The 24,667-nt window shown below is 36.2% G+C and overlaps 4 protein-coding genes across 13 annotated transcripts; 2 read left to right on the top strand and 2 right to left on the bottom strand.

The window, feature by feature from the left end:
* Positions 1-3,205: 3,205 nt before the first annotated feature.
* Positions 3,206-7,397, top strand: LOC113358819. The gene is made up of 3 exons (XM_026602526.1): positions 3,206-4,157; positions 4,261-4,406; positions 4,464-7,397. Exons 1-3 carry the CDS (start codon positions 3,206-3,208, stop codon positions 7,395-7,397), a joined length of 4,032 nt encoding a protein of 1,343 aa, XP_026458311.1.
* A 1,129-nt stretch (positions 7,398-8,526) lies between these two features.
* Positions 8,527-9,444, bottom strand: LOC113335759 (cysteine-rich and transmembrane domain-containing protein WIH1-like). The gene is made up of 3 exons (XM_026581783.1): positions 9,261-9,444; positions 8,985-9,165; positions 8,527-8,885 (listed from the first exon to the last, which is right to left on the bottom strand). Exons 1-3 carry the CDS (start codon positions 9,274-9,276, stop codon positions 8,840-8,842), a joined length of 243 nt encoding a protein of 80 aa, XP_026437568.1. The 5' UTR covers positions 9,277-9,444; the 3' UTR covers positions 8,527-8,839.
* A 190-nt stretch (positions 9,445-9,634) lies between these two features.
* LOC113313283 (protein AE7-like) lies at positions 9,635-15,433 on the top strand. Of its 10 annotated transcripts, none has more exons than XM_026562056.1 (9): positions 9,635-9,973; positions 11,014-11,147; positions 11,776-11,828; positions 13,119-13,352; positions 13,913-14,087; positions 14,463-14,571; positions 14,669-14,768; positions 14,974-15,019; positions 15,112-15,433. In XM_026562056.1, the coding sequence occupies exons 5-9, from the start codon at positions 13,958-13,960 to the stop codon at positions 15,210-15,212; spliced, it is 486 nt and encodes a 161-aa protein (XP_026417841.1). In that variant the 5' UTR covers positions 9,635-9,973; positions 11,014-11,147; positions 11,776-11,828; positions 13,119-13,352; positions 13,913-13,957; the 3' UTR covers positions 15,213-15,433. The 10 variants fall into 10 exon arrangements, with proteins under 10 accessions (XP_026417841.1, XP_026417835.1, XP_026417827.1 ...); XM_026562050.1 differs by adding an exon at positions 11,936-12,034 and having other exon boundaries at positions 13,122-14,087; XM_026562042.1 differs by adding an exon at positions 11,936-12,034 and having other exon boundaries at positions 13,119-14,087.
* Positions 15,360-18,723, bottom strand: LOC113313273. The gene is made up of 7 exons (XM_026562026.1): positions 18,579-18,723; positions 18,154-18,348; positions 17,580-18,070; positions 16,911-17,111; positions 16,615-16,797; positions 16,284-16,463; positions 15,360-16,030 (listed from the first exon to the last, which is right to left on the bottom strand). Exons 2-7 carry the CDS (start codon positions 18,332-18,334, stop codon positions 15,776-15,778), a joined length of 1,491 nt encoding a protein of 496 aa, XP_026417811.1. The 5' UTR covers positions 18,335-18,348; positions 18,579-18,723; the 3' UTR covers positions 15,360-15,775.
* Positions 18,724-24,667: the final 5,944 nt, after the last annotated feature.

Raw genomic sequence — 24,667 nt, 5'->3', positions numbered from 1 at the left:
ACCTAAGGTTAAATGAGAATCGACTCTAGCTTATACAACTAGTATCACACATGAGGTATGGGGATTAGGTTTCCCAGTTGCTAGAGTTCTCCCTTATATAGTCTTTCAAATCAGGGTTTGTAATCTAAGTTACCTTAGTAACAAAGCATCCAATATTCACTGTTAGATGAAAACCTGATTAGATTCAAGCTAATATCTTTCAACCTTTAGATCGAAACTTAGATTGTTACACACAAATGAAATGCACGTTTTTAGGTTTGTGTAACCGTACCCAAACATGTATATTTAGTTGGTTCAACATTAGTAAACCAAATGGTTAGCCATATAAGCACTTTCATATCAACCATATTCTTCTTTACCATAACTAGTTCAAATGACTCAAATGAGCTAGTTAGAGAGTTGTTCAATCTTTTAGATCTTTATAATAGACACAATTGAAGCAAAAACGATTTGATTCACTCGAATAAATTCATGAACTTTATAGCCAAGGTTTGCAATTATGCATTCCTTAGTTTATATAAGTTTAAGTTCACAAATAATCGTTTTTAGAAAATAACCAACTTAAGTACGCGAACTGGTACGCGGACTTAAGTACCCGGAATAAGTTTGTTTTTAGTTTACAAACTCCAGCAGAATTTCTCGGGATGATAACTTCCGACAGTACGGGGACTTGGTACGCGGACTCTAGTTCCGGTTTTCCTGAGCAGCAAAGTACGCATACTTTGGTTCAAGGAATAAGTACTTACACACATATATGTTACCACACAATGTTTATATCCTTCCATGGTTATATAATCTAAACTATCATTCCAATCATTGAAACATTCTTAGAGGACGTTATATAGTTGTTATTCACAAACCATTTTTCGTCAAAGCCATTTTCAAGTGATTGAAACTTAACATGACTTTCGTCACTAGTAAAGATGAACTTGGCCAAAGAGAAAGCTTACCAAAACATATTTCGAGAAATAGATAAGCGAGATAAACTCGGCTCGAAATAACAAATGTGTATAATCATAGTCTACATAGAAAAACGACTTTTGTCTCAAGATAGGAGATAGAGTAGATAGACTTTTAAGTGATAAATAAGTTCAAGTCTCCACATAACTTTTAGTCAATGAAGTTCCACCAGTTCCTTGAGTAGTTCTTTGTCTTTGTATGATAATCGCCATGGAGTCTTGAGCACAACTACACTTTCTATCCTAGTCCGTGACTTAGCTAATAGTATACTAGAAATCAAAACTTATAGTTTTGATCACTAACATTGACAAACATTCTTGAGATAGCAACGCATGCGAGTTCGATCGAGCAGTGCTCTAACACCTTCAATTACGAAGGCTATGGTTTTGCTATCTATCTTTCTAGAGAAGACAACCCTTACTAACTCAAATATTTGTTTTCCTCGACCCCTAAAGTAAAGGTCGATTTAGATAGATTCCTCTTTATGACCAGAAACCCCTAAAAAAACTCCCAAAGGAACAAGCTTTGTAACAACATATTCCGTTATGTAAGGCTTCACTCGGCTAAGATCACCCATATATAAACAACAAACATTTCTTTTTTATATTTTAGAAATAACATAGGTATATAATCAGAATTAACAGATTATTAGTTTCTTTTGTACTTTAAAAATAATATAAGTACGAATAGTATTTTCCAAGATCTTGAGTTTCTTGAAATATCTACCTGATGAAGAATGAGTATGAAGCAGGCTCAAGAGAAAAAATAAAGATAGATCAGAGATGGAGGAGGAGGAGGGGATATGAGATATATATACGATTAGGTTAGGGCAAAGCCAAGCCCTAGAGATTTCTTTTCTATTTGCAGCAAAAGTTATTAAATTTATCATATATATGAAACCATCACATTGAGAAGCTCACACACCATTTGCTAAAGTGATACTCCTACTATGTATTCCTAAGTGTTTGAGGAGGATATATTTTGTTTGTCTCTTGCATTCGACATGGCCATGTGTTACGAAGTATAACTTGGATTGATTAAGATAGATTTGCATGTATTAATCATTAATCATGTTTCCTTATTTTTAAACTGACAACAGATTGATCAGAACTTATCGACACTCGTTGTAATTAATTACTCATAGCTGATCATGTGATTGTTGGAATTACTCTCGCATAACCTAGGTCCTCTATGTTTATGAAGTAACTAAAAGTAAGATGCCATAAGTAAAAAGTTGGATACAAGAACGAGGAGTTTACCAAAATAAACACTTCTAAATAATTGGTTTTGTCTTGCTTAATTTTTATTTTTTGAAGGAATAAGGAGCATAAAATCCCCAGACTTATATTGATAACTAGATACAATTACATTATATTCAGCTACACTCATAAATTGAAATACATGATTAGTACAATAATCATGAACAAAAAAAATCAAAAACAAAATTCTGCACCAAATATATGTAGACCAAGGGAGAATTGAAATCTTCTATCGGTTTATCACCATTTTGTTGGATACTCTCTGAGAAGATATGATGCTTTCATAAAAGAAGTAATATGTCCAAATTTCATACCGAATTTTGTAATCTCTGGTCATCACATCCGTAAATGGTTGAATGAAATATTAAACGAAATAGAAATCCCTCCATGTGGTATGAGGAATCGTAATGACAGATACTTTCTATACGTATGAGAATTAAAATATATAATACAAACGTATTGATCATTGCTACAATGCAATTTATTTATTCAAAACATAAAAACAACTAACCTTCTCTACCCGAATCTTAACAAAAACAAGATCCGGGTAGATTTGGGAATAAATGAATGTAGAAGATGAAGGTGACATATTTTTGGACGAAGATAACTACCTAGTGAGATAATATAATTTTGATGTTCATGCTCATATAACCTACTTTGTATTCATTTTCAATATGTCATTTGTTTACATAAACCTTTGTGTCGTTTGGATATTATATCGAGTCTAGTGATCACTTAAACTTCAAGATTCAACGCAAAAGGTCGTGACGTATTTTTTCGATTCAACTTCTGATTCGTGGGAAACCTGAACCAGAAGTTAAAGAAAAATATAGGATAAATCAGATGCTCTTTGGAAGTTTATTGTTGAAGAAAAATATGGTTTTTCTAAACAGACAAATGGAACTTATGGATACTCAGTATGGAAAGTGTTATGCAGAGGGAAGATTTTTTTCATTCAAAATTTGCAATTTGAGGTGAATAATGGAATGAAAACTAGATTCTGGGAGGATAAGTGGATTCTTGATGAGGCATCATGCAATGTTTTTCCTCATCTCTATGCAGCTGCAAGATCCAAGTTTAAATCTGTAGCAGATATATGTGTTGGCAATCTTACATATTTTTTTCAAAAGATGCTACTTCCTAGAAGAATATATGTCCAAGCTAATATCATAGGCTTAAGGAGACCTAGATCCAAAGATAAATTAAGAAGTTTAGTTAAAAATTTTAGTCCTACATTAGTTTGGGTGGTGGAGCCAAAAGTGAAATGGAATTCTAATGACTGCAAAAGTCTTAAACTAGCAGGTATGAATCAAAAAGTAATTCGTAATTCAATAGATGGTATTAAAGGAAATATTTGGCTTTTCTGGAGTGCTTCTATAACTGAACCAAAGGTGATTTCAATAACTAGACAGGTGATTACTGTGAATGTTGGTGGTGTTCTAGTTTCTGGAATTCATGCAGCTTCACTTACAGTTGATAGAAGAGAATTATGGAATGAATTAATGGTAATAAATTCCATGGATTTACCTTGGATGTTAATTGGGGATTTTAACACAGTTTTAAGTGCAGATGAAAAAATAGGGGGAAGATCTCCTTTAAGAGCAGCTATGCAAGATTTCCATGCAGTGATCAATTTTTGTAGTTTAGTTCAATCTCCAAGTTCGGGTCTACAATTTACATGGAGTAATAATAGAGCAGGTGTAAAAAGAATTGTTTGTACTTTGGATAGGGCTTTGTATAATGTCAAGTGGATTGAGAAATATCCTACTTGGTGTTACAATGTTGTAATAAGAAATATATCTGATCATAGTCCGCTTTTGGGGTCTTGTGTAATGATGCCTAAACCTAAAAATATTCCTTTTAGAGTTCTAAAGATTTGGCTGGAGCATGAAGATTTCAAAAGACTAATCAATGAAGTTTGGAATGAAGATTTGCAAGGTAATCCTGTTTTTGTTTTTATGAAAAAAAATGAAGAATATGAAAGTAAGAATTAAGGAATGGAATTGGAGTGTCTTTGGGGATGTTAGATACAAATTGGCAGATGCTGAAAAAGAAGTTTTGAATTCTACAATTCTTTCAGACCAAGACCCAAGTAATATTTCACTTTTAAACAATCTGGTGGTGGCAAGAGGAAAACAAGAGATATTAACTAGGCAACATCATTCAATATTGCAACAGAAGCCAAGAGTGAGTTGGTTAAAATAGGGCGCAGATAATACTAGATTCTTTCATACTTCAATCAAGATTAGAAATGCTGCAAATACTATAATTGAAATTGAAGATGAAGATGGATCCATCATAAATGAACAGTTGTTGATTGCAAAATCTCTTGAGAATCATTTTAAGGAGAAATTCAAATTCAAGGAAGTTAACTTCATGGAAGGAATTTTTTATACAATCCCAGAGGTTATAAATGCAGAAGACAACATGATGTTAGAGAGCATTCCTTCAGGCCAGGAAATCAAAAATGCAATTTTTTCTCTAAATGCTGATAGTGCTCCTGGGCCTGATGGCTTTCCAAGTTTTTTCTACAAGTTTGATTGGGAAATAATTGGAGAAGGTGTTATAAAAGCTGTGCAATCCTGTTGGAGAAAAGGTATTATTCCAAGAGGACTCAACTCTAATTTTCTATTCCTATTACCTAAAGTAAAATGTGCTAGAAGACCAACTCAATTTAGGCCTATAGGATTGAGTAATTTCAGCTTCAAGATATTTACAAAGATAATGACATCAAGAATGAATGGGTTGATGGAGAAATTAGTGTCTGAACAACAAGGAGCCTTCATAAAAAACAGATGCATTCAAGAACAAATTGTTTTAGCATCTGAAATGATAAATGAATTAGATACCAAGAGGAGAGGTGGAAATGTAGGATTAAAATTGGACATAACACAAGCATATGATTCATTAAGATGGGAATTCTTATTTGAAGTTATGGTAAAATTTGGTTTCTCTCAAAAGTACATAAAATGGTTACATCAATTGTTCACTTCAGCTAGAGTTTCTGTCTTAGTGAATGGAGGTCCAGTTGGTTTTTTTGAAGTGAGTAGAGGGTTGAGACAAGGTGATCCATTATCACCAATTTTGTTTGTATTAGCTGAGGATGTTTTGAGCAGGAGTTTAAGCAAAATGGTTGAGGAAAATAGGATTGCTCCAATGGTTAACTACAAAGGAGTACACCCTACCCACATTCTATTTGCAGATGATGTCTTTCTTTTCTTCAATGGGCATAAAAGGAATATACAAAAGGTAATGAAATTATTAAGTGATTATCAATCATCCTCAGGCCAAGTCATAAATCAAATGAAGAGCAAGCTTTTTGTAGGAGGAATAACTGAAGCCAGGAAGTACCAAATTGCTAATGAGCTTCAAATGAATCTTTCTTCATTCCCAGACAAGTATTTGGGAGTAAACTTGAAACCAGGAGCTGTGAGGTCAAGTACAGTTTGGTGTGTGGTGGAAATGATACAAAACAAACTAACTGGTTGGATTGAGAAGATGTTATCATTCAAGGACATACTAACCCTTATCAAATCAATTTTGTGTAGCATTCCCATTTATAACATGTCAGTCTATAAGTGGCCTACAAGTGTAGTGAAAACTTGTGAGAAACTTATAAGAAACTTTCTATGGACAGGGGATCCATATGAGAGAAAATGTATAACTTTAAAGTGGAATGAAACATGTTCACCAATGGAGGAGGGTGGTTTGGGCATAAGGAGAATGGAAGTAATAAACAAGGCTTTACTGATGAAATTAGTATGGAAGATACAAAATTCTGAAGTTGAATGGGCAAGATTTATGAGAGCAAAGTATATAAAGGCAGATGGTGAATGGATTTCAGGTTATAAAAAGTCTTCAGTATGGCCAGGTTTGAAATGGGTACTAGATGAAGTAAAGTTACATACTAGATGGATCACTGGTTCAGGCGAGCAAATATCAGTATGGAGTGATGCTTGGATAAAAGATAAACCACTTAATGAGATATATGAAGAGGATGAATATATGATGCAGAACAAAAACATGAAAGTTGCAGAGTTGATTGTTGCTGGTGAGTGGCTGATTCCTTCTAGAATGCTTCAATATTTTCAAGTAGAAGAATTACCTGTTTTATCAAAAACAAAAGATACTAGGGTTTGGAATGGAACTATGTCAGGTGAATTCACAGTACACTCAGCTGTTGAATGTATTAGAGAGCATTATCAAAAGGTGACATGGGCAAGACATGTTTGGAATCCTATTCTTCATCCAACAACAGCAAGCAATGTATGGAAGATAGTGAGGGGTATCTGCTCAACTGATGAAAAAAGAAAAAGCAAGGGTTGCAGTTTAGCATCAAAGTGCTATATGTGTGGTGTTGATTCTGATAATCTTGAACATATATTATGGTTTTGTAATTTCAGTCAGATAATATGGAAATGGCTAGGTGGTATCTTCTTGTTCTGCAACCCTGAATCATATGAAGATGTTATGAACTTTGCAAAGAATAAAAGTGGAGCTGTAAAGGATATATGGTTACTGGTTGCTTCCATTACAATGATGGAGCTATGGTTCTTAAGGAATAGAATTTGCTTTGAAGAAGAGAAAGTAAACTTGGGTAATTTCAACAGAAGAATAAAACAGTATACAAAAGTCTGTGCAGTGAGAATAAAAATCTATATGTGGGAGTGTAGCTATGATTACATGGTCTTTAAGAATTTTGATCTTAAACATCAACCAATAAAGCCTCAAAGAATTATTGAAGTGAGTTTCTTCTTACCTGCAAGAGATCAGATACTCATATGTTTTGATGGGTCATCTAGGGGCAATCCAGGTGCAGCAGGATATGGTTTTGTGTGCAGAGATGAAATGGGAGGTTGTATATATGCTGAAGCTATTGGCTTGGGAATTGCAACTAATTACATTGCAGAATTAATGGCTATTACAGGCGCAGCTGAATGGGCTATACAGAACAACAAACTTGATATATGTATTAACTCTGATTCTAAAGCAGCAGTGAGTGCATACATATCAGGAAGACTGCCTTGGTTCATGCAGGTAAGATGGAAGAGATTAAAGGATCTATTGAATAATATCAAACTTGTACATAGCTTGAGAGAAGTAAATTTCTCTGCTGACTCCATGGCAAAGAAGGGTGCAGGATTGGTGAGAGGGGGAAAGATCATTTTCAATTCATAACCAAGTTTCATCCCAGTTTTGGAATCACCTGAGCAAATTTACTATAGGTTTTGCTAAAAAAATATTTTCTTATGTTTTTACAGTTGGGCTTTAGGAGTGAGTTTGCCTTATTTTTTCTTTTGATTTTTCCATTTTATTGGGCCTTGGTGGCTCTTTTTGATGTAAACTCTTTAGTTGGTTGTATTTGGCCATAATGAGTAATAAAATGGTTTTGATTGAGCAAAAAAAATACTAAATCATTCAAGACAGTTTATCTAATTTTAGTCTCAATCATGAAGTTGAAGAGAATTTACAATGGGCTTTGAAATTGCATTCTGTTAAAATCAAGTTATCATAAACCGATGCCATCAACTGCCAGACCAAGTCAAGACATTTTCACTTTCTTATGAGAACAAAATTATCCCCCTAAGGTTGGTCTTTTTATTTTGTCCATCAACCGCTTTAGAATTTCGACAAGAGATTCCTTAATTCGGAAAGGTATTTCAACTCCTGCTTCTTGTTTATTTTGCTATAAAGACGAATCTGCAGCTCATTTGTTTCTTTATTGTGAATTTGTTACTCATTTGTGGCAACACTTGATGGAGAAAATGAATTTTTCACTATGCGTTCAACTGTACCAGCTGCACTTCTGTTATGGCAGATGAATTTCGATACACTTCAAAAACGAAACCTATGAAATTTTTTGGCAACTGCAATCCTATGGCGTACCTGGAAGGAGCGTAATTCACGTGTATTTTCTACAAAACTGTAGACAACTCAACAAGTCATTCGTAAGGTAAAGTACTGCTTATTCAAATGGGTATTAGTCATCAAGGAGCTTGAAGAAGTGTCTTTTGATACTGTTGTACCTGGAAGGAGCGTAATTCACGTGTATTTATCGTGGTTCAAATATTTTTTTACCCTTTTCTCCGATCAATGAAATTTTTATTTATCGATCAAAACATAAAAGCGAAATGATATAGCCCAATATTTTGTTTTTGCTTTTACGCCAAAGCATTTATCGCAAGAAAATTCTTTTAGTGATTAGAGATCAATGTCTGGAATGCAGAGAGAAAAGCAGAAATCAATTCTATATATAATTGTTTTTGACCATTACATTCTTTTAGTGGTTAGAGACTAGTAGCCGGAATTTAGAAAGAAAAAACAGAAATCAATTCCGGAAATAAAAAGATTTTTCTTGACAAGAAGTGAAACTTAATATTTCGGAATATGTTTCTATGATAAAAATTAAAGTTTTAACCGATGACTATTACAATAACCAAGTACTGCCAGCACAACTGAATCATATCCCATAGGTGCTGGCTTTAGTATTCCAGTTTCGAACTACAAAAATTACACGTTTACCGACATTTCAAGTACAAAATTATAAATCAAGGAGTCAAAAGAATCCTAAAGGCTGCTGCTCCCGGCGGAGAGCATACCGTATATATGAATAAACTTGATTAAAAGCAAGCCTCGAACACACAACAACAGCAAAGGGCTGAACAACTGTAAAATATTTTAACCCAAGAAAATCAAATAAGATTAATTAGTAACTAAATCAAACAATATGAATTAGTAACTAATTAAATCATGAGAAATATTTACCATCCTTCCCAGAACCCTTGACCTGATCTGTTGGTGGTTGCTCCGGGAGCTTGAAATTGTCCCTGACCACCGGCATACTCAGCTACTGGATATCCGGCTGGAGGTGGTGCAGCGTAGGCACCAGGAGGTGGATATCCCTCCACCGTTGCTGCTGGGTAGGATCGAGGAGGAGGATATGCAGCTATAATTTCAAGAAGAAAGAACAGCACTGTTAAAAACTGTGAGATCATGGTAAAATTGAAGACATAGAAAAGATATAACAACAAGTTAACCAACCTTGAGCTTGAGCCATACAATCTTAAGGATCAAAAATATCAAACTTGTCGAGTGTTCTTAAGGATTAGATTTTTAAGAACTGGCTGAGGATATATTTAGAGTTGCTGTACTTCACTTCTTCAGCCTATATATGGAATTCAAGAGAGAATAGAATCGAAGAAGAAAGAAGGTGATACTTGGTAGGGAAGAAAAAAATGCAAAATATCTTAAAAGCCCATAAATGAAGAGGATGAGATCGAGAATTGGACCGTGTCGGTTGCCTGTCTCTGAATTTACCCTCTAGCTAGCTGACGCGTGTAGTCAAGGAAGGCTGCCTGAATCTTATCATGGGTGCCAAAATCATGTACCGTTTCCCTATCAAGCTCTCAGTACAGAAAAAACAAAGAAAGGAATCAACAGATATCTTCAACACCTCCATGAAAATTAAGACAAGAAGAATATCTCAATTTCATTCAAATATCTCAAAATGGGTTCGTCTCTATCCGATTCAACAGCTATTTACCTAAGATTTTCTCCAAAACCCAATCTCATTTTCCAAAAATTGCATCATCTAAATGTGAATTTTTACCAATCAGAAGATCCTCGTCTATAAAATCTTTGTTGTCTGAGCTTCCTAATGAGAAAAGTTACTCTAAAATCGGTCTTCACTGGACCAATTCCTTGAGAAACAACTCTTACTAGTAGTTGAGCTTGCTGCAAAGACTGGTGCTGAGGTAACGAAGATTCATTGGTGTTTCAATGTACAACTCAATTTAACTTACTATATTTCTTGTTTAGTTTTATCAATTTGGGATCTTTTTTTGTTGTTTGTTATGTTTAGAACACTGAAATGCTAGTAATGATTCTTTGTGATGTAACTTAACTTGTCTGGTGATAAGGAACACTTGATTGGACTGGAATTTTTAGAGTTCTTTAATTCAAGAATGCTGGGTGTGACTTTGAACACTCTGGGTTTGGTTGGAGCAGTACTAAGATGAGTAAGATTGATCAAGTTGCTAGTGAACTGGCTAGGGTTCTTGGATTGGTCTTAATTTGCAGTAGAGATGAACCCTTTTCGGTGAATGCCATGACCCAACGGTCAGATTGGCATAGGACTATCACCACGTTAGAGTGTTAACAACTATCTAGAACCAAACTCTACTTTTCTGACATTTAACTATATCTGAAAGTTGGGTGTGATTCTTATGAATCTGATGTGGAATTTGAACTATTTGATGTTAAAGTGATTGCAACAAATCAAATACATTGCAATGTGAATCACGGGGTTTGGTGGTAAACTGTAGCCTAGAGATGTTCATGTTTGTTGTGGTTTATCATCTGAATTGTAAGATTGCTTTGCCTAGTATACACTATGTATTCAATAGTTGCGTTTTAGTTTCCAACCATTACCCCTCTAAGCCTTCTTGGTTAGAGTGGAGATACCTATTTGATCCTCTAGTTGTCACTTTTAAATGTTCTTTCATTTTATTCACTTATTCTTTTCCCGTCTAAGCAAACTAGTTGGAAGTTTTCTTTGGCAATCTGAGCATAACATGTATTGATGTATAATGTTTAGATTCGACATATTAATTTTTTGTTGGCTTATGTGAATTAGCCTGCTATTAGTAAGAATCAATGAACCATAATGTCTCAGTCATGTCTTTCCGTTTTCATGAGTTTTCTGCTTGTAAAATGCATCCTTTTATTTTGTTTTCTATTTTAAGAGTAAACCATGATAATGACCACCGTGTTCCTTTTTCTGAATCATTTGCAGCACAGACAAAATGAGTGAGACTGCTATTTTGGGAGTTGTAAATGAGAACTTCAATGATCACCTTATTTTCATGGAAGAAGGTGGACTAATAGGAGATTCATCTTCTGATTATCGATGGTCCATTGACCCTTTAGGTTGGCTACCTCTCTGTGCTTAAATCCTGTGTATCAACTATTGTGAAATAACATATATGTGCATATCTGTTGATTCATTGGTTAATGAACTCTGTGTAGTTAGACGAGATATCCACTCTCATTAGCATGTTTCCACGTACTGCTTTTTCAGTGAATCACCATCATGGAAACCATAGAAAGAAACTGCCCAAGGAGGCAAAATTGCTGGCCGTTGCACTTAGTTTACTTTTTCTTTGAGAGGCTTCTAAACTTATAATGCTTAGGGTATGTGAATTTCTTACATGTTATGGAGATCACAAAAGGTCATCCGTGGATCAGTCTGGGTCTAACATCCCTGTGTAACCTATATGTATTCTCTGATTGAATTGTTGTAAAACTTTAGATTTACTATTTCAATTCAGCTCGTCGCTCAGAAATTCTATTCCCATGGTAACTTCATTTTTGTTTCAGAAGTACATTTATAATGTCAAGAGTTGTTTTTCCAGGTCAACTTTATTGGAGGTCCATTGTGTTGGAATACCCGTACATTTTCTGCATCAACCGATATGGATGTTACTTACATGTTGCATTCTCATCTTCTTTATTATTTCTTTGTTAACTGTTTGTATTGGGCAATTGATTTTCTCAGGTGGTGAGGCCTTCTGCAATGGACAGAAAATTCATGTTAGCCAAACTGATCAGGTGGGTACTAGTTGTTTAGACCCTTTTATCAGTAAGACAGTAACTTACGAATCAATTCTATCATGTTCCTTTTTTAATTTCCATATGAGTTTGGTTATTCTATCTAGGTGGTGAGATCTCCTCTAGCGACTAGATTTGGGTATGAACATGATGATGCGTGGGCGGCAAACAGAAATTTATTTAATGATTTTACTGATATTAGCAGGGTGCGTAACCTTCTTTAGAGTTATCTAAATAAAAACATAGCAAAAATTAAAATCAAATCTTAGGCTTCCGCGGAGGGGCCATGCTAGTAAAATCACCCTTTCTACTGCCAGGCTGCCAGCCTTGTGCTTGTGCTCCTTTGTGTTTTTTCCAAGTATGGGTGGTGTTAAGCTACCTTCAAGAATGTCTGTGGCAGTAGCAAAGACAATTCCAGGATCACTTGCCTTCCCTGGTTTAACATTCCCGCTGCTCCCGAGCTTGAGCTGCTTTCATTCTCTCCATTGACAGACAGGCTTATCAGAACTTTGCATCTGCTTTAATTTCATTTCTTCTTGATATATAGTGTGATGGATTTTTCCTCTTTCCTTTTCCCTGTGCGTATCCCGTGAATGCCCTGCAGCTTATTCTTCTTGTTGTCCATGTTCCTGCTGCACCATTCCACAGTTTCCACAAGTGTTCCACGTTCTTTTAGAAGTTGAAGTACACCTGATAAACCTTTACTAACTGCAGCTTCACAGAAAGTTGCAGTCTTTTATTTCCTGATCAGAAGACCTTAGCATTTCATCTTCTTCCATGATAACATCTTCACCTTCTGGTTTATGAGCCTCTTCATCAAGTTGAGGACCCCAGACAAACTCCTCTGTTTCCCTGATTTGTTACTTGCAGTAATGGCTGAAGCAACTGCCTGAGCACATTCTGTTTTCTTAAAGCTCTAGTCTTCTCTATTGATTTGTATAGCTCATCATCTTCATCTCCAAAAACATGGTTTTCAGCTTCATTCACTACAAAAATTGTAACTTGCTCGCGGCGCAGTGCCTTACATGCTTCCTCGGCCCTGACTATAGCAGCTTTGCATGCATCACTCCTCTTCTCAGTTACTGGTCTTTGGCAGATAGCATCTTCCTATCTTTCCTGGAACCATGATGCCCCAACACCCAACCCGGCAGAAAATCCAACTTAATGTATGATGTATCCATATAGGACAGGATTTTTTAAGATTTTTTTTTATGGTCTTAACGTTTCCTTTTATAAATCATGATCTCTATAAATCTCCGAATTACTAACCCCCATAACTACTGCATGCAGCAGAGCAGAGTGACGTTTCCTCCTTCTCCTTCCCCATCCATCTGAACCACCCACCACCACTGCCACCACCTTCTTCTTGTTCTTCTCTGACAAGCAGCAAAGAAGCAAAACCAACCATCAGCTCCAGTATTGTCCCAGAGAAGAAGACATCAAACACTCTCATATTTATTATTAGGGTTGTATTGGTTAGGCGTTCTAAACCTATCAAATTTCTATCAAAATCTGACTAAAACGGTATGTTCGATCATCTTAATCTTCCTATTATATGGTGTCGGTTCTGGTAAGTTTGTGCAGCCCTAATTATAACCAATAAAAGATAGCTTACTATGGAAATTGAAAGTGTTTAATTTTTTCTAGGGTTTCATCAATTCGAGGTTTAGATATTGCAGAAACCATTTATACAATTTCTGAAATGTGTGTACCAGAAAGTTCGACATGTATGATATAGATAAATATGCTGTATTTGGTTTTTGGGTACGATGATACAGATTCGAAACCCTATTTGATAAATCTATAGAACACAACTGTACCTTGCATTCTGTCATTTTCCCATTTATCTTTGGCTCAACTTCTACCACTATCGTAAATTTGATACTTTTGTGTCCTTATATCAAAGTTTTGCTATAACACCTGAGTTTCTAACAAGTTTTGGAAATTTAGACTTTTGGATGAATTTTCTTCTATGAAATCTTTTACATGTTGGACGCGGTCTATTTATATTTATACATTTTGCATTGATAATTGCTGCCAATGTCATCAATATAAAATTCGGTTAACAGATTTTTGTTTTTCAGGTACATAGGCAGTGGACCCTTTGAGTTCCACATTCCACTTCAGAAATGGTTCAGGAGTTATCTAACATGAACCCTGTTGTTTATGAAAGAAAAGAATGCCGTGTACGTTCATGGGTAGTGCCTGCTGATTTTGACGAATATACTGTTGACCCTATTGATCAACAAGAAGTTTTTGATATCCTAAGTTTCGATAATTTAGCGTTCTTGTTCTGTTGTACTTGGTTTAGTAAATGGAAAGCTTAATGGTAAATATGCTAAAAGAAAATTTGATAACACGCCTTCTTTAGGTAGTTATTGTTGGCCTCCTTCCTGAATTTAATATAACATATCAGAATCAAATACTACCTCCGTTTATAAAAAAGTGATAGTATCTCTTTTATATAAACGGAGGGAGTACTGGATAAGGGATATTCCATTCAACTTACAGTTCGCCTGTAAAAAACTATAGAAGAAATTTTGGGTTCTTTCAAGTGGATTCGGGCGCCATTTTTTTTTAATATTTTTCTTGTGGACGATGTAGCAGCTATATTTTTTTCCTTGACAGTCTTACATCATATCAGAGATATAAAAGATCCAGAACATCCTAATTATACCTTGGAACAACTGCAAGTTATCACGGAGGATTCTGTTGAAATAGATGATAAGCACAGCCATGTCAGGTGACTGCCACTATTCTTTTCTTTTAACCTAGAACTCTTTGGAGACATTTCTTGTTGAAGTTACAGTTGAAACATCGGTATTCTTATTTTGATGCAGGGTCACGTTTATTCCTACAGTAGGAAATTGCAAAATGGCTTCATCTATTGGACTTTTCTTACATGTAAAACTTAAGCGCAGTCTACCTTCTCGTTACAAGGTGGGACACAAAACTGAAAAACCCTTATAATTGTGATCCTCGATTTGTCTGAATATGATTTTACCTTTGCAATATTGTCAATATCTTGCTCAGTTGGTTCAGCATATCCGTTGATGACATGCATTGTGTAAGATTACGTCGAATTATACGTATTTAGTTTGACAGCCACGTGTACTGATCCTCTAGTTCTCTTCAAATACTTTAGGTGGATATTAGGGTGGCACCAGGAACTCATGAACTCGAAGCTGCAGGTATTCGTTGCTTACACTCTGTTTACTTCTGATTGTTGAGTAGAGTATTTGATGTCATTACTGAGAGTCATTTTGTATTTGATTAATTGCAGTAAACAAACGAATAAATGATAAAGAACGGCTGGCAGCAGGATTAGAGAACCCTGTCGTGGGACGGACTGTTGAGCGGTGTTTGGCTCCTACGTATGAATGAATCGGAAAGAAAACGTCGATGATCTAACCGTTGAAGTTGTCAGAAAGATTTATCTTTTCTCCGCACAGGTTCTTTAGTCAGATAATTAGACAGTTCTTAATGCTAGTTTATTTCAGCATGGTAGATATATGCATATGGATTTTTTCGTGGAAACAAAACGTGCCACCTTTATTTTTCTGGAAATGTTAATTAAGCAACAAAGCAGATAAACCATTCTGAACACAAAATGATGCGTGTTTTAAATGCTGAGATCATCAGCAAATATTGATTAGTCATAAATTGCTCCTATCCTCCTCTCCATCCCCCAACTTTATACAACATACAAAATAACAAAAAGTGAATTAAAGCTTAAGAGTTTCTAGCTCGTAAGAATTCTGCAACTGAACTCATCTGGCAGGTGTACCTTTGACCCTCATTTCCAGGACAGTACACCAGGCTGCTGCTCTTTTTTTTTCTTCTTCTGTTCTTTTGGGTGGATGGGATTCTGCAAAATACACTGATTCTGATGATATGTACAAGTTGGGATTTGGTTGGTTTCTGACGCATGATTTACGAGAGGCCCGCTAAATTTGAAGCGGGTCACTGACAGAAAATTGCTGATCATGGGCGCTTGCTCCATACAAGTCCAGGACAGCAGTATCAGGACTGAGAGCCATTGTCTTCCCACCAGAGCAAGAGCTGCTGCTATTCATAAGGACTGTAGCAGAGTCATCGTTCTTATTGTTGTCAGAGAAGTCTATGCCCACAGTGATGTCTCCAGCTGACATAGAATCGTCAACAAAGGTTGATAACCATTCCATATCAGTCATTTCACAATCCTGAGAAGAGCAACCAAAAAAAAAAAAAGTGCATTAGATGACAAGTTAGCCTCAACAAGTCACATATAAACTCAGTTCTTCATTCATTACAAGACGATCATGGATTGTGAAGCCATTTATCAGTTGAATGTGTAGGTGGACGGGTAACTTAAGACTAACATATTCCTAACTAAATAAATTATTGCAAATTAGAAGAAATATTGTCTAGGGCTAAATATGATTGTTGGGACCAAATAAGTCCAAAGAAACTCACCGGATCAGGGAGTACAAAGGAAAAATCTGAGCAGTTGTTCGGCATACCACTGCATGGATCAACAAAAGATTCTGGTGGTGCTATCGGAGGAAACATATCTTGAAAGGCATTGCATTCTACAGTTTCTACTCCACCGCCTTCGATATCTCCCTTGACACATTCATCTCGCTTTTTAACTTCCTGCACCACACAGGTTTGGTAGTATTATTTACAACTCCTCAGTGATGGTCGTTTGAAATTGAAGATTATAAATGGATACAATAATTAGTGAAAATCAAGGGCGAAAAGCGTGTCATGATTGTTGGGTCCAAATACAACCAAAGAAACTCACCGGAACAGGGAGTACACTGGAAAGATCTGAGCTGTTGGTTTGCATATCGTTGCACGGATCAACCGAAGATTCTGGTGGTGCTATCGGAGGAAACATATCTTGAAAGGCATTGCATTCTACAGTTTCTACTCCTCCACCGCCTTCAATATCTCCCTTGCCGCATTCATCTCCCTTTTTAACTTCCTGCACCACACAGGCTTGGTAAGTATTGTTTGAAATTGAAGATTAGAAATGGATAAAATAATTAGTGAAACATGTTATGATTGTTGGGACCAAATATGACCAAAGAAACTCACTGAATCAGGGATTATCACCGAAAGATGTGAGCTGCTGTTTTGCATATCGTTGCACAGATCAACAGAAGATTCTGGTGGTGGAATTGGAGGGAACGTATCTTCAAAGGAATTGCATTCTTCTTCTTCACTGAATTCGCAATCTTCCATGCGCCAATCATCTAATATCTCTACTGATTTTTCATCATCTTCCTCTCCAATTTCCTGCACCACACAGGTTTAGTATGATTCAAACTCTTCAAAGATGGTTTTTTGAAACAGAAGATTAAATTACATACACCAATCAATTGGCAAGGATAGTAGAACGGTAGGAGGATATGGTATTATGACACAAGCACACATGGGAACAAGTGAAACAGACGAGTTTCGCAGATTGATTACTCACATGAAGGTTTTGATTCATAGTGATATTCTTAAAAGCATATCACTCCGAATCTTGTATTTTGTTCTGCTATAATGAGACACAACTCAGCAGATATCGTTTCCAATTCCGTAGGTGAGAACTTCTGATTGCAAGTACCTCAAAATGTTTTCACATTCAGTTCCCCAATTCCGTAGGTGAGGACGCAATCACCTCGAATATTGCACTTTAAAAATCACAACTTCCTTTCTTAGAGCAAAAGATGAAAACTATCGGTGCGTGCAGAATAAGTAAATTTATAAACTTCTTACCACAATTGAAACTTTGCGCGCCTCCTGCAGATCATGGTTACTCCTGTGCTCTTTGACGCCAAGGGTTTGCTTCTGCCGGTTAAGCTCATAATCTTTCTCTTCCAGTTCATTGTGCAGACCAATCGTATCAACATGGACCTGAACCTTGTCCAGACTACTCATGTTTTGCACTCCTTCATGCCTCCCTTGAACAGTGTTTACCTTTTGTGGAGCCTGGTGCAGACCATTCGTATCAATTTGGAGCTGAACCTTGTCCTGACCACTCCCGTTCTCCACTCCTTCATGCCTCCCTTGCAGAGTGTTTACCTTTTCTGGAGCCTGTGCCGCACCTTTAAGCATTCTTAAAACCAGAAGTTGCTTGTTCTTGAAATCCAATTGGGCGTCACGTTTCTTGATTTCCTTAACCTGCTGCTCGATTTCTCTCCTTTGATTTTCTATTTCTCTCTGCAACCTTTGATTTTCAAGCATAGTAATCTTCACGTTTCTCTTTTCTGAATCAAAATCAAGAAACTAAAAGATTAACTGAAAGAATCTCAAGAATGTAATAGTAGCAAGCTATAACAAGATAGTTTACCTTCCTTATAAGCTTGATCTAGGTGATGTGTCTCCTCCTTCATTTCACTAAGTGCCGTCGAACCTTGTTTCAACTTTTTTGCAATGTATTCCATTTTTTGATTCTTTCCACCAATTTCTGCGGATAATTTAAGAATAACATCCTTCAGTCTCCTTAATTCTTCCTGTGAGTCTGTCGCCATTATTCAATTTCAACCTGCAATGATCACAAAATGTACCAATTAAGCCAAGAATTCAAAGATTAGGGCACATCAACCCAGGCTAATATCAAGTCCATTTCTTACATTTTCTTCTTTCTTTTAAGAAATCATCAAAAAAGTAAACCCTAATTTCGGGTCTCAACTACTTAGCTCCACACAAACGAATCCCTAAAACCTTAACAAAACCTTGAAACATAACTGAAAAATGGACATCTTTTTGACATACCTGGTACAAATGCCGGCCGGGGGTAGAGCTCCACAAGCGGAATACATGTCTTCTTCTTCTCTCCGGGGAAATTTAATAATTCATGAGAGAGAAATGCAACGGCTTCTTAATGAGAGAGATAATGCAGCAGTTTCAGCAGAAGAACAGTACAGCATTATTGAATTGAATTAGTACTGGTGCGGTACAATATAGGGAGCCAGTCACGGATGAGGATGGCAGACATTTGTTTGGTGGGTTCTCGACACGTGTCATGCTTTTTCTTAACGGGATTTTGTAATAATCTTTTGGATATCTCGTTGCAAATGGCGGTAGCAACGGCGCTTTAGTACATGGATTGTAATGTGTTTCAAGTGTAGAAAAACGGGCTCCGAGTCTTCAGACCTCGTGAGTGCTGTTTGGTACGACCAGGGCCGGCCCTGGCATTTTGCTGCCCCAAAGCTTACCCAAAAAATGTTGTCCCCCAGCAAACTACAGTCAGGAGCATAAGGTGGTGTACACACTATGTTAGCCTCATTTTCTGTCATATTTAAGCCTATAAATACATATATTAAGTTCTCAAATGTTTCCACAAGCTTGTCAAATATCTCAACATAACATATATTCAAAAAACAATAATAATAAAAGTTCATTCGATTCGAATAATAACACATATTACCATCTATTCGAAAATGACTCTTCTTACATTCCTGGATGCGAAATCAGAAAGTACAATTTTAAAATCAACTGGCATAGCCATGTCATTTTCAATTGCTAACATAGATAATCCTACTAGTCTTTCCTGCGACATAGTTGATCGAAGATACGAGAAAATCAACTTTAGCTTAGAAAAACTTCTTTCCGCGGAGGCGACTATGACTGGAATCATAAGCAATATCCTATAAGCAATCCATGCATTAGGGTAACAACCACCCATTCTTATTAAAAATTGTAAGACATCGATTGGCTTACTACACGAACTAGATAGTACAATTCGCATGACGATTAGTTCCATATGTAATTCTCTGCCATCAATATCACTAGATCTACCATGCTTCAAATAAGCTTCAAGTGCAACACATGCACTCATCAATTCATCCTCACTCATATATTCCAACTTGTTCAAGTCATAAAAAAACCCAAATATTTCTTCGTACATTTGAAATTGTTCAAATCTGGTTCGGAATGAAGACATAGCACTATCTACTATATATAAGAAGTAATTTTTTCTAAAAAAACTCCTCACCTGATGTTGGTTCGGTAGTACGGGTGGTACGAACTTCACGAAATGTAGGTTCAGTTCCCATCGCTCTTGCAATCTCCTTAGCTTCATCCATTGCCTTTTGAAACCCATTTACTCTAAAGTCTTTAAAAAACTCAATAAGACCTTTCATTTGTTGTATAGCAACACCGATGTCCATATCTTTAGATTGCAATGACTTACTCACATTATTAATAGCAAACAGAAGTCTATACCAGATAGTCAAGCTAAGATAAAATTCAAAATTATGCAAGTCAAAACTTACTAAGCTGTCGGCAGTGCTGACTTCTTGAGAGATAGGGGATGAATCTCGCAATCTCTCTAAAGCATTTCGAATTTTTGGAGCTTGCTATCTTATTGCTTTGACACTTGCGACACGGCTTTCCCACCGTGTGTCTGACAACGGCTTATGTGTCCATCCCTTCTTTCCAATCTCCTCTTTAAATATATCCCACCGGTTTGTTGAAGCTGAAAAAAGTGTATAAATACGTTGTATGGATCCAAAAAAAGAACTTGCTTTAGGACAAGACTTGGCCATATCTGAAAGTATGAAATTAAGACTATGAAAAGCACATGGTGTGTAGAAAGCTCTTGGATTGATCTCGAGTAATCTTGCCTGCCCACCTTTATGTAGAGCTGTCAATTAATAACCCGGCCCGTGGGTTGACCCTAACCCGGCTTGTTTCAACCCGGCTCGGCTTGGCTTGTTGTCTAAACGGGCCGGGTTAGGGTTGCCATATATAGCCCTACAAGAAAACAAGCCGGTCTAGAGTCAACCCGCGGGTTACCTGCCAACCCGTTAAATTATGTTACTTTGACGAAATATAGAAAACCTGGACTTGATATTTCTTACAATCAGTTCATTTCTTACTTTCAAGATGTTATATCATATATATCTAAATCTTTATTAACTTTAAGTATACACAAACAAGCTGGTAACAAACATAGATCTATCAAATAAGATGCACAATAGAACAAGTCTAGAATTTGAAGATCCAGTGAATACCCATTCTTTTAATCCATTCAAATCATGCAACCATTATATTAAATCCAAAGAAAGAGAGAAACATACATATAAGGAGAGGATAAATATGTTGGTTTGTATACGATTTTTCCCATACAAATATTAATCAACTGATTGAATAAATAAAAAAATGATAATCAACTGATTATCAAATTCCTAGAAAAATCTAGGTCTAAGCAAAGTGAAAGGCGGAGAATCTTGATCTAAAAAGGTAAAGAAGCAAAGTAAGAAAAAATGAAAAAGAGAGGAAGGACTAAGGAGGGAGGTGGAGGAGCCGAGGAAGGAAGGAGACAGTGATGCGGCAGAAGAAATGAGAAAGGTTTGCTGTAGGGTTTTTAACTCTTTATTTTTGGTGAAAAAAAATACCGTGTAAATAGATCATATATGTGATTGACGGAAAAATGGGCAAAGCCACTTTCATAGTCCAGTGGTCTGTATGCTATGTGACCACCTAATTGACCTGGGTTCGAATCTCCACATTCACAGCTCATTTTTTTTTTTAATTCGAACAATGACCAGCCAACCCGTCGACCCGTCAGGGCTGACCCGCCTAGGGTTAGGGTTGGGGTTTTTGGCTTGTTCATGAATAGTACTAGGGCTAGGGCTGACCCTAACCCTACCACGGGTTGGCAAGCTAGGGTCGGGTTGGCCCTATCTTGCCCCGTTTGACATCTCTACCTTTATGTTTTCCTTTAATGTTTGCTCCATTGTCATACCCTTGTCCTCTTATATCATCAATGTTTAACCCAAGATTAATTAATGCATCTTCAAGTTCAAAAAATAAACCTTCTCCTGTTTTATCTTCCACTCGCAAAAACCCAAGATAATATTCTTCGATTCTTGTTGTTGAAACATCTACTCATCGGATGATAATAGACATTTGTTCCCTGCGAGAAACATCAGGAGTACAATCAAGAATAACTGAAAAGTATTTGGCTTCGTGGATTTTCTTGACAATAAGCTTTCTCTTTGCATCGGCAAGCATTGAAATCAGTTCGTTTTGAATCTTGTGGCTGAGATAATGAGTACGCATTTCATTCTTTTCAATGCTCTCCAGATGATACTTTAACACGGGATTATATTTTCCAAGTGTCTCTATGAATCTTAAGAAGTTACCATTGTTTTTTGTATAAACTTTCTCATTATCGCCACGAAATGCTAAACCATTCTTCGCTAGAAACAACACTCCATCCTTCATCCTATCTAATACTTCTTTATAATGTTTTCTCTCTTTGTTGATCTGTTCTTGTATTATTTTGTCGATAGTTTTTTCCTTTCTCAAACTTAATTCCAACTCAAGCCAATCAGACATACAACACTCCACAGTTTTCATGACTTGCGAGTCTTCCACTTAGGTTATTCCAATCATTAAACCCAGTACTGCACAACTGATAATTACTTTCCCTTTTCATGAAAAATTTACACCAAAAACAGAATACCTTGTCCAAAGTTTTCGAATACACTAACCATCTTCTATCTTGTTTCTCAAAATTGCTCAATTTCCGAAAGTAATGATAGCTAGAGAAACAATCGTTCTTGTCATCTCTAGGGAATATGATATTGTCAACTCTTACCGGACCCTTCTCTACCAAAAAATCAACAAGTTTTTTATCAATTGTTTCCCAATTACCTGGATCAAGCATGTCTCTATCTGTTAACTTATCACCACAATTTCCAACTTCATTATTTTCTGCTGTTGTGTTTACATCATCCTCATTTCTATCTCTATTATCACCATCAGCACCTTCATTCTCATTATTCACCTCATAGACACCATCATTCATACTGTTAGCAGCACTTCCATAATTCTCATTGTCATTAACACCATTATCAGCAACACCAACATTCACATTCCCATTAATCCCCTCATTAACACCATTATTAGCAACACCAACATTCACATTATCCTCCTCAATCCCATTATCATCATCCCCATCACTTACATTCCCTCATTCATGCTATTATCAGCAATACCATCGTTCTCATTCACCTCATTCATACCCTTATCAGTTGTAGCATCATCTTCGTTGGTGGCGTTCCCAACTATTGGTTGATTCCTAATCAAAAACTTATCAAAAGAACCTACAAGAGATTTAGTAGATGCCAATCTCTTTTTTTGGTTCTTCCTATTTTGACATCCAGATGATTGTTTTCTTTTCAGAGGCATACTTGCCATTGATTCAACAAAGAAAAATGCTCAACAAACAAGAACAACAAACAAAAAAATTTGACTAAAAATTGGGGGTTCAATTAAAAAAAAATTGCCCTAAAATATACAATTAAGTAATGTTAACTGAGAATCAAAAGATAACATTTAAAATCAATCATAGAACATACATGATAATCTATTCTTATGATTGAATTGGGGGTTTAAAACTTTTTGCCCTAAAAATATACTTAAGTTATACTAACTGAAAACTAAAGATTAGATGCAAAATCAATTATAATATAAATGTCAATCTATCTTATGCTTCATGATTTAATTGGGGTTTTGATTCTACTTACCGTGGAGATGGTGGTGTCGCAACAATGGTTCAAGTGGAAGAGCCGAAGAGCCAGAGGATCAGGGAAGGAAATAAGGAAGAAGTCGAGATTTTGATAGAAAAATCGAGAGAAAAAAATCTATCTGTAATATATGATATTTATTATATATTTAGCAATAAGCCTTTAAAGTAAGTCCTTATTCATAATATGCCCCCTACTTCTCTTCATATACATCCTTTTTACTTTCTGTACTCACGTTTTAAACCTTCATTTTCATTTTTTTTATCACAAACCCCCTATAGATAAAATCCTATTTTTGCTGCCCCCTTTCGCTGCTGCCCCAAATTCAACCTTCGTTGACTTTGCCTCAGGGCCGGCCCTGGGTACGACTTTTGACCAAACACCAAAATCAAAAGCCAAAACCGCAAATGCCACAAAAAAAAGGAAAACGAAAGGTGGGCCCGTCCTTCTGGGAAAAGCAGTGGTCTCGTTTTTGTGGTTGTTTGAGAGAGAGAGCGGTTTTTAGGAAGTCCAAAATCCCGTCTTAAAAAACTTTTGAAAGCGGAAACGGAAGAAAACGATTTCGAAATTCTGAAATCATGACCAAACTATATCAGAACTGTTTGGCATAAAAACGAGATAAATTAGTAATACCAATATTCACGCTGAATGTTCGCTTTCCATTGTGGCTTTGGTTATCCGGCCCTAATTTGAATTGTCAATATTTTCAGCTAAGTGCTTCTTTAATGGTTGGTGTGCTTGTTTTATGTGTATAAATATTGGAAGCAGAAATATTTCATATCCAATATCCAAGAATATGATTGGTAAATGTTCCACACAGAACTGTGGAGATGAGAGTCTCTATTTATATATGTTTATAATTAGGGTTACAATATACAATTTCACAAGTCAGTTTAATTAACAGAACAACAGAAGTTAGACATTAGTATTTTGTGGAGGACTAGACTTAGTTGTTGAGTCGTTGTTGTGGTTTTCTAAGATAGTCAGCTGAGAGATTGCAAGGAATCTTGTACAACTACCCTTGACCTAAGTTGAGTTGGAGTTTTCGAATGTTCAACTTGTCCCGAATGAATTGAAATCTTGGTGAAGCTAAGCCTTTTGTAAATATTATCTGCAAGTTTGTCTTTGGGGGAGATAAACTTGACTTGAAGCTCTTTACTTGCAACCCTTTCTCGGACAAAGTGGTTATCAATTTCTATATGCTTGGCCATTGCATGAAAGACGGGGTTGGCAGCAAGATAAGTTGCACTAAATTTTCAAACAACGGTGTAGGTGTAGAAGTTTTATCCCTAGTTCCTTTAACAACGATTGTATCCATATGAG

The sequence above is a fragment of the Papaver somniferum genome, chromosome 1, assembly GCF_003573695.1.
Source record: "Papaver somniferum cultivar HN1 chromosome 1, ASM357369v1, whole genome shotgun sequence".
NCBI classification, from domain to species: domain Eukaryota; kingdom Viridiplantae; phylum Streptophyta; class Magnoliopsida; order Ranunculales; family Papaveraceae; genus Papaver; species Papaver somniferum.
Note: the sequence above shows the minus strand (reverse complement) of the source record. Positions and strands in the feature narration are given on the sequence as shown.

Coding starts and splice junctions, on each gene's coding strand:
- LOC113358819 (XM_026602526.1), top strand. CDS start 3,206: ATGAAAACTAGATTCTGGGAGGATAAGTGGATTCTTGATGAGGCATCA. Junction 4,158..4,260: donor TTGGAATGAAGATTTGCAAG/GTAATCCTGTTT, acceptor ACAAATTGGCAG/ATGCTGAAAAAGAAGTTTTG. Junction 4,407..4,463: donor TATTGCAACAGAAGCCAAGA/GTGAGTTGGTTA, acceptor ACTTCAATCAAG/ATTAGAAATGCTGCAAATAC.
- LOC113335759 (XM_026581783.1), bottom strand. Junction 8,886..8,984: donor CAAGGGTTCTGGGAAGGATG/GTAAATATTTCT, acceptor AATATTTTACAG/TTGTTCAGCCCTTTGCTGTT.
- LOC113313283 (XM_026562093.1), top strand. CDS start 13,958: ATGGTTCAGGAGTTATCTAACATGAACCCTGTTGTTTATGAAAGAAAA. Junction 14,572..14,668: donor GATAAGCACAGCCATGTCAG/GTGACTGCCACT, acceptor ATTTTGATGCAG/GGTCACGTTTATTCCTACAG. Junction 15,020..15,111: donor TCATGAACTCGAAGCTGCAG/GTATTCGTTGCT, acceptor GATTAATTGCAG/TAAACAAACGAATAAATGAT.
- LOC113313273 (XM_026562026.1), bottom strand. CDS start 18,334: ATGGCGACAGACTCACAGGAAGAATTAAGGAGACTGAAGGATGTTATT. Junction 18,071..18,153: donor AGATCAAGCTTATAAGGAAG/GTAAACTATCTT, acceptor ATTTTGATTCAG/AAAAGAGAAACGTGAAGATT. Junction 16,464..16,614: donor CCAGTGTACTCCCTGTTCCG/GTGAGTTTCTTT, acceptor TGTGTGGTGCAG/GAAGTTAAAAAGCGAGATGA.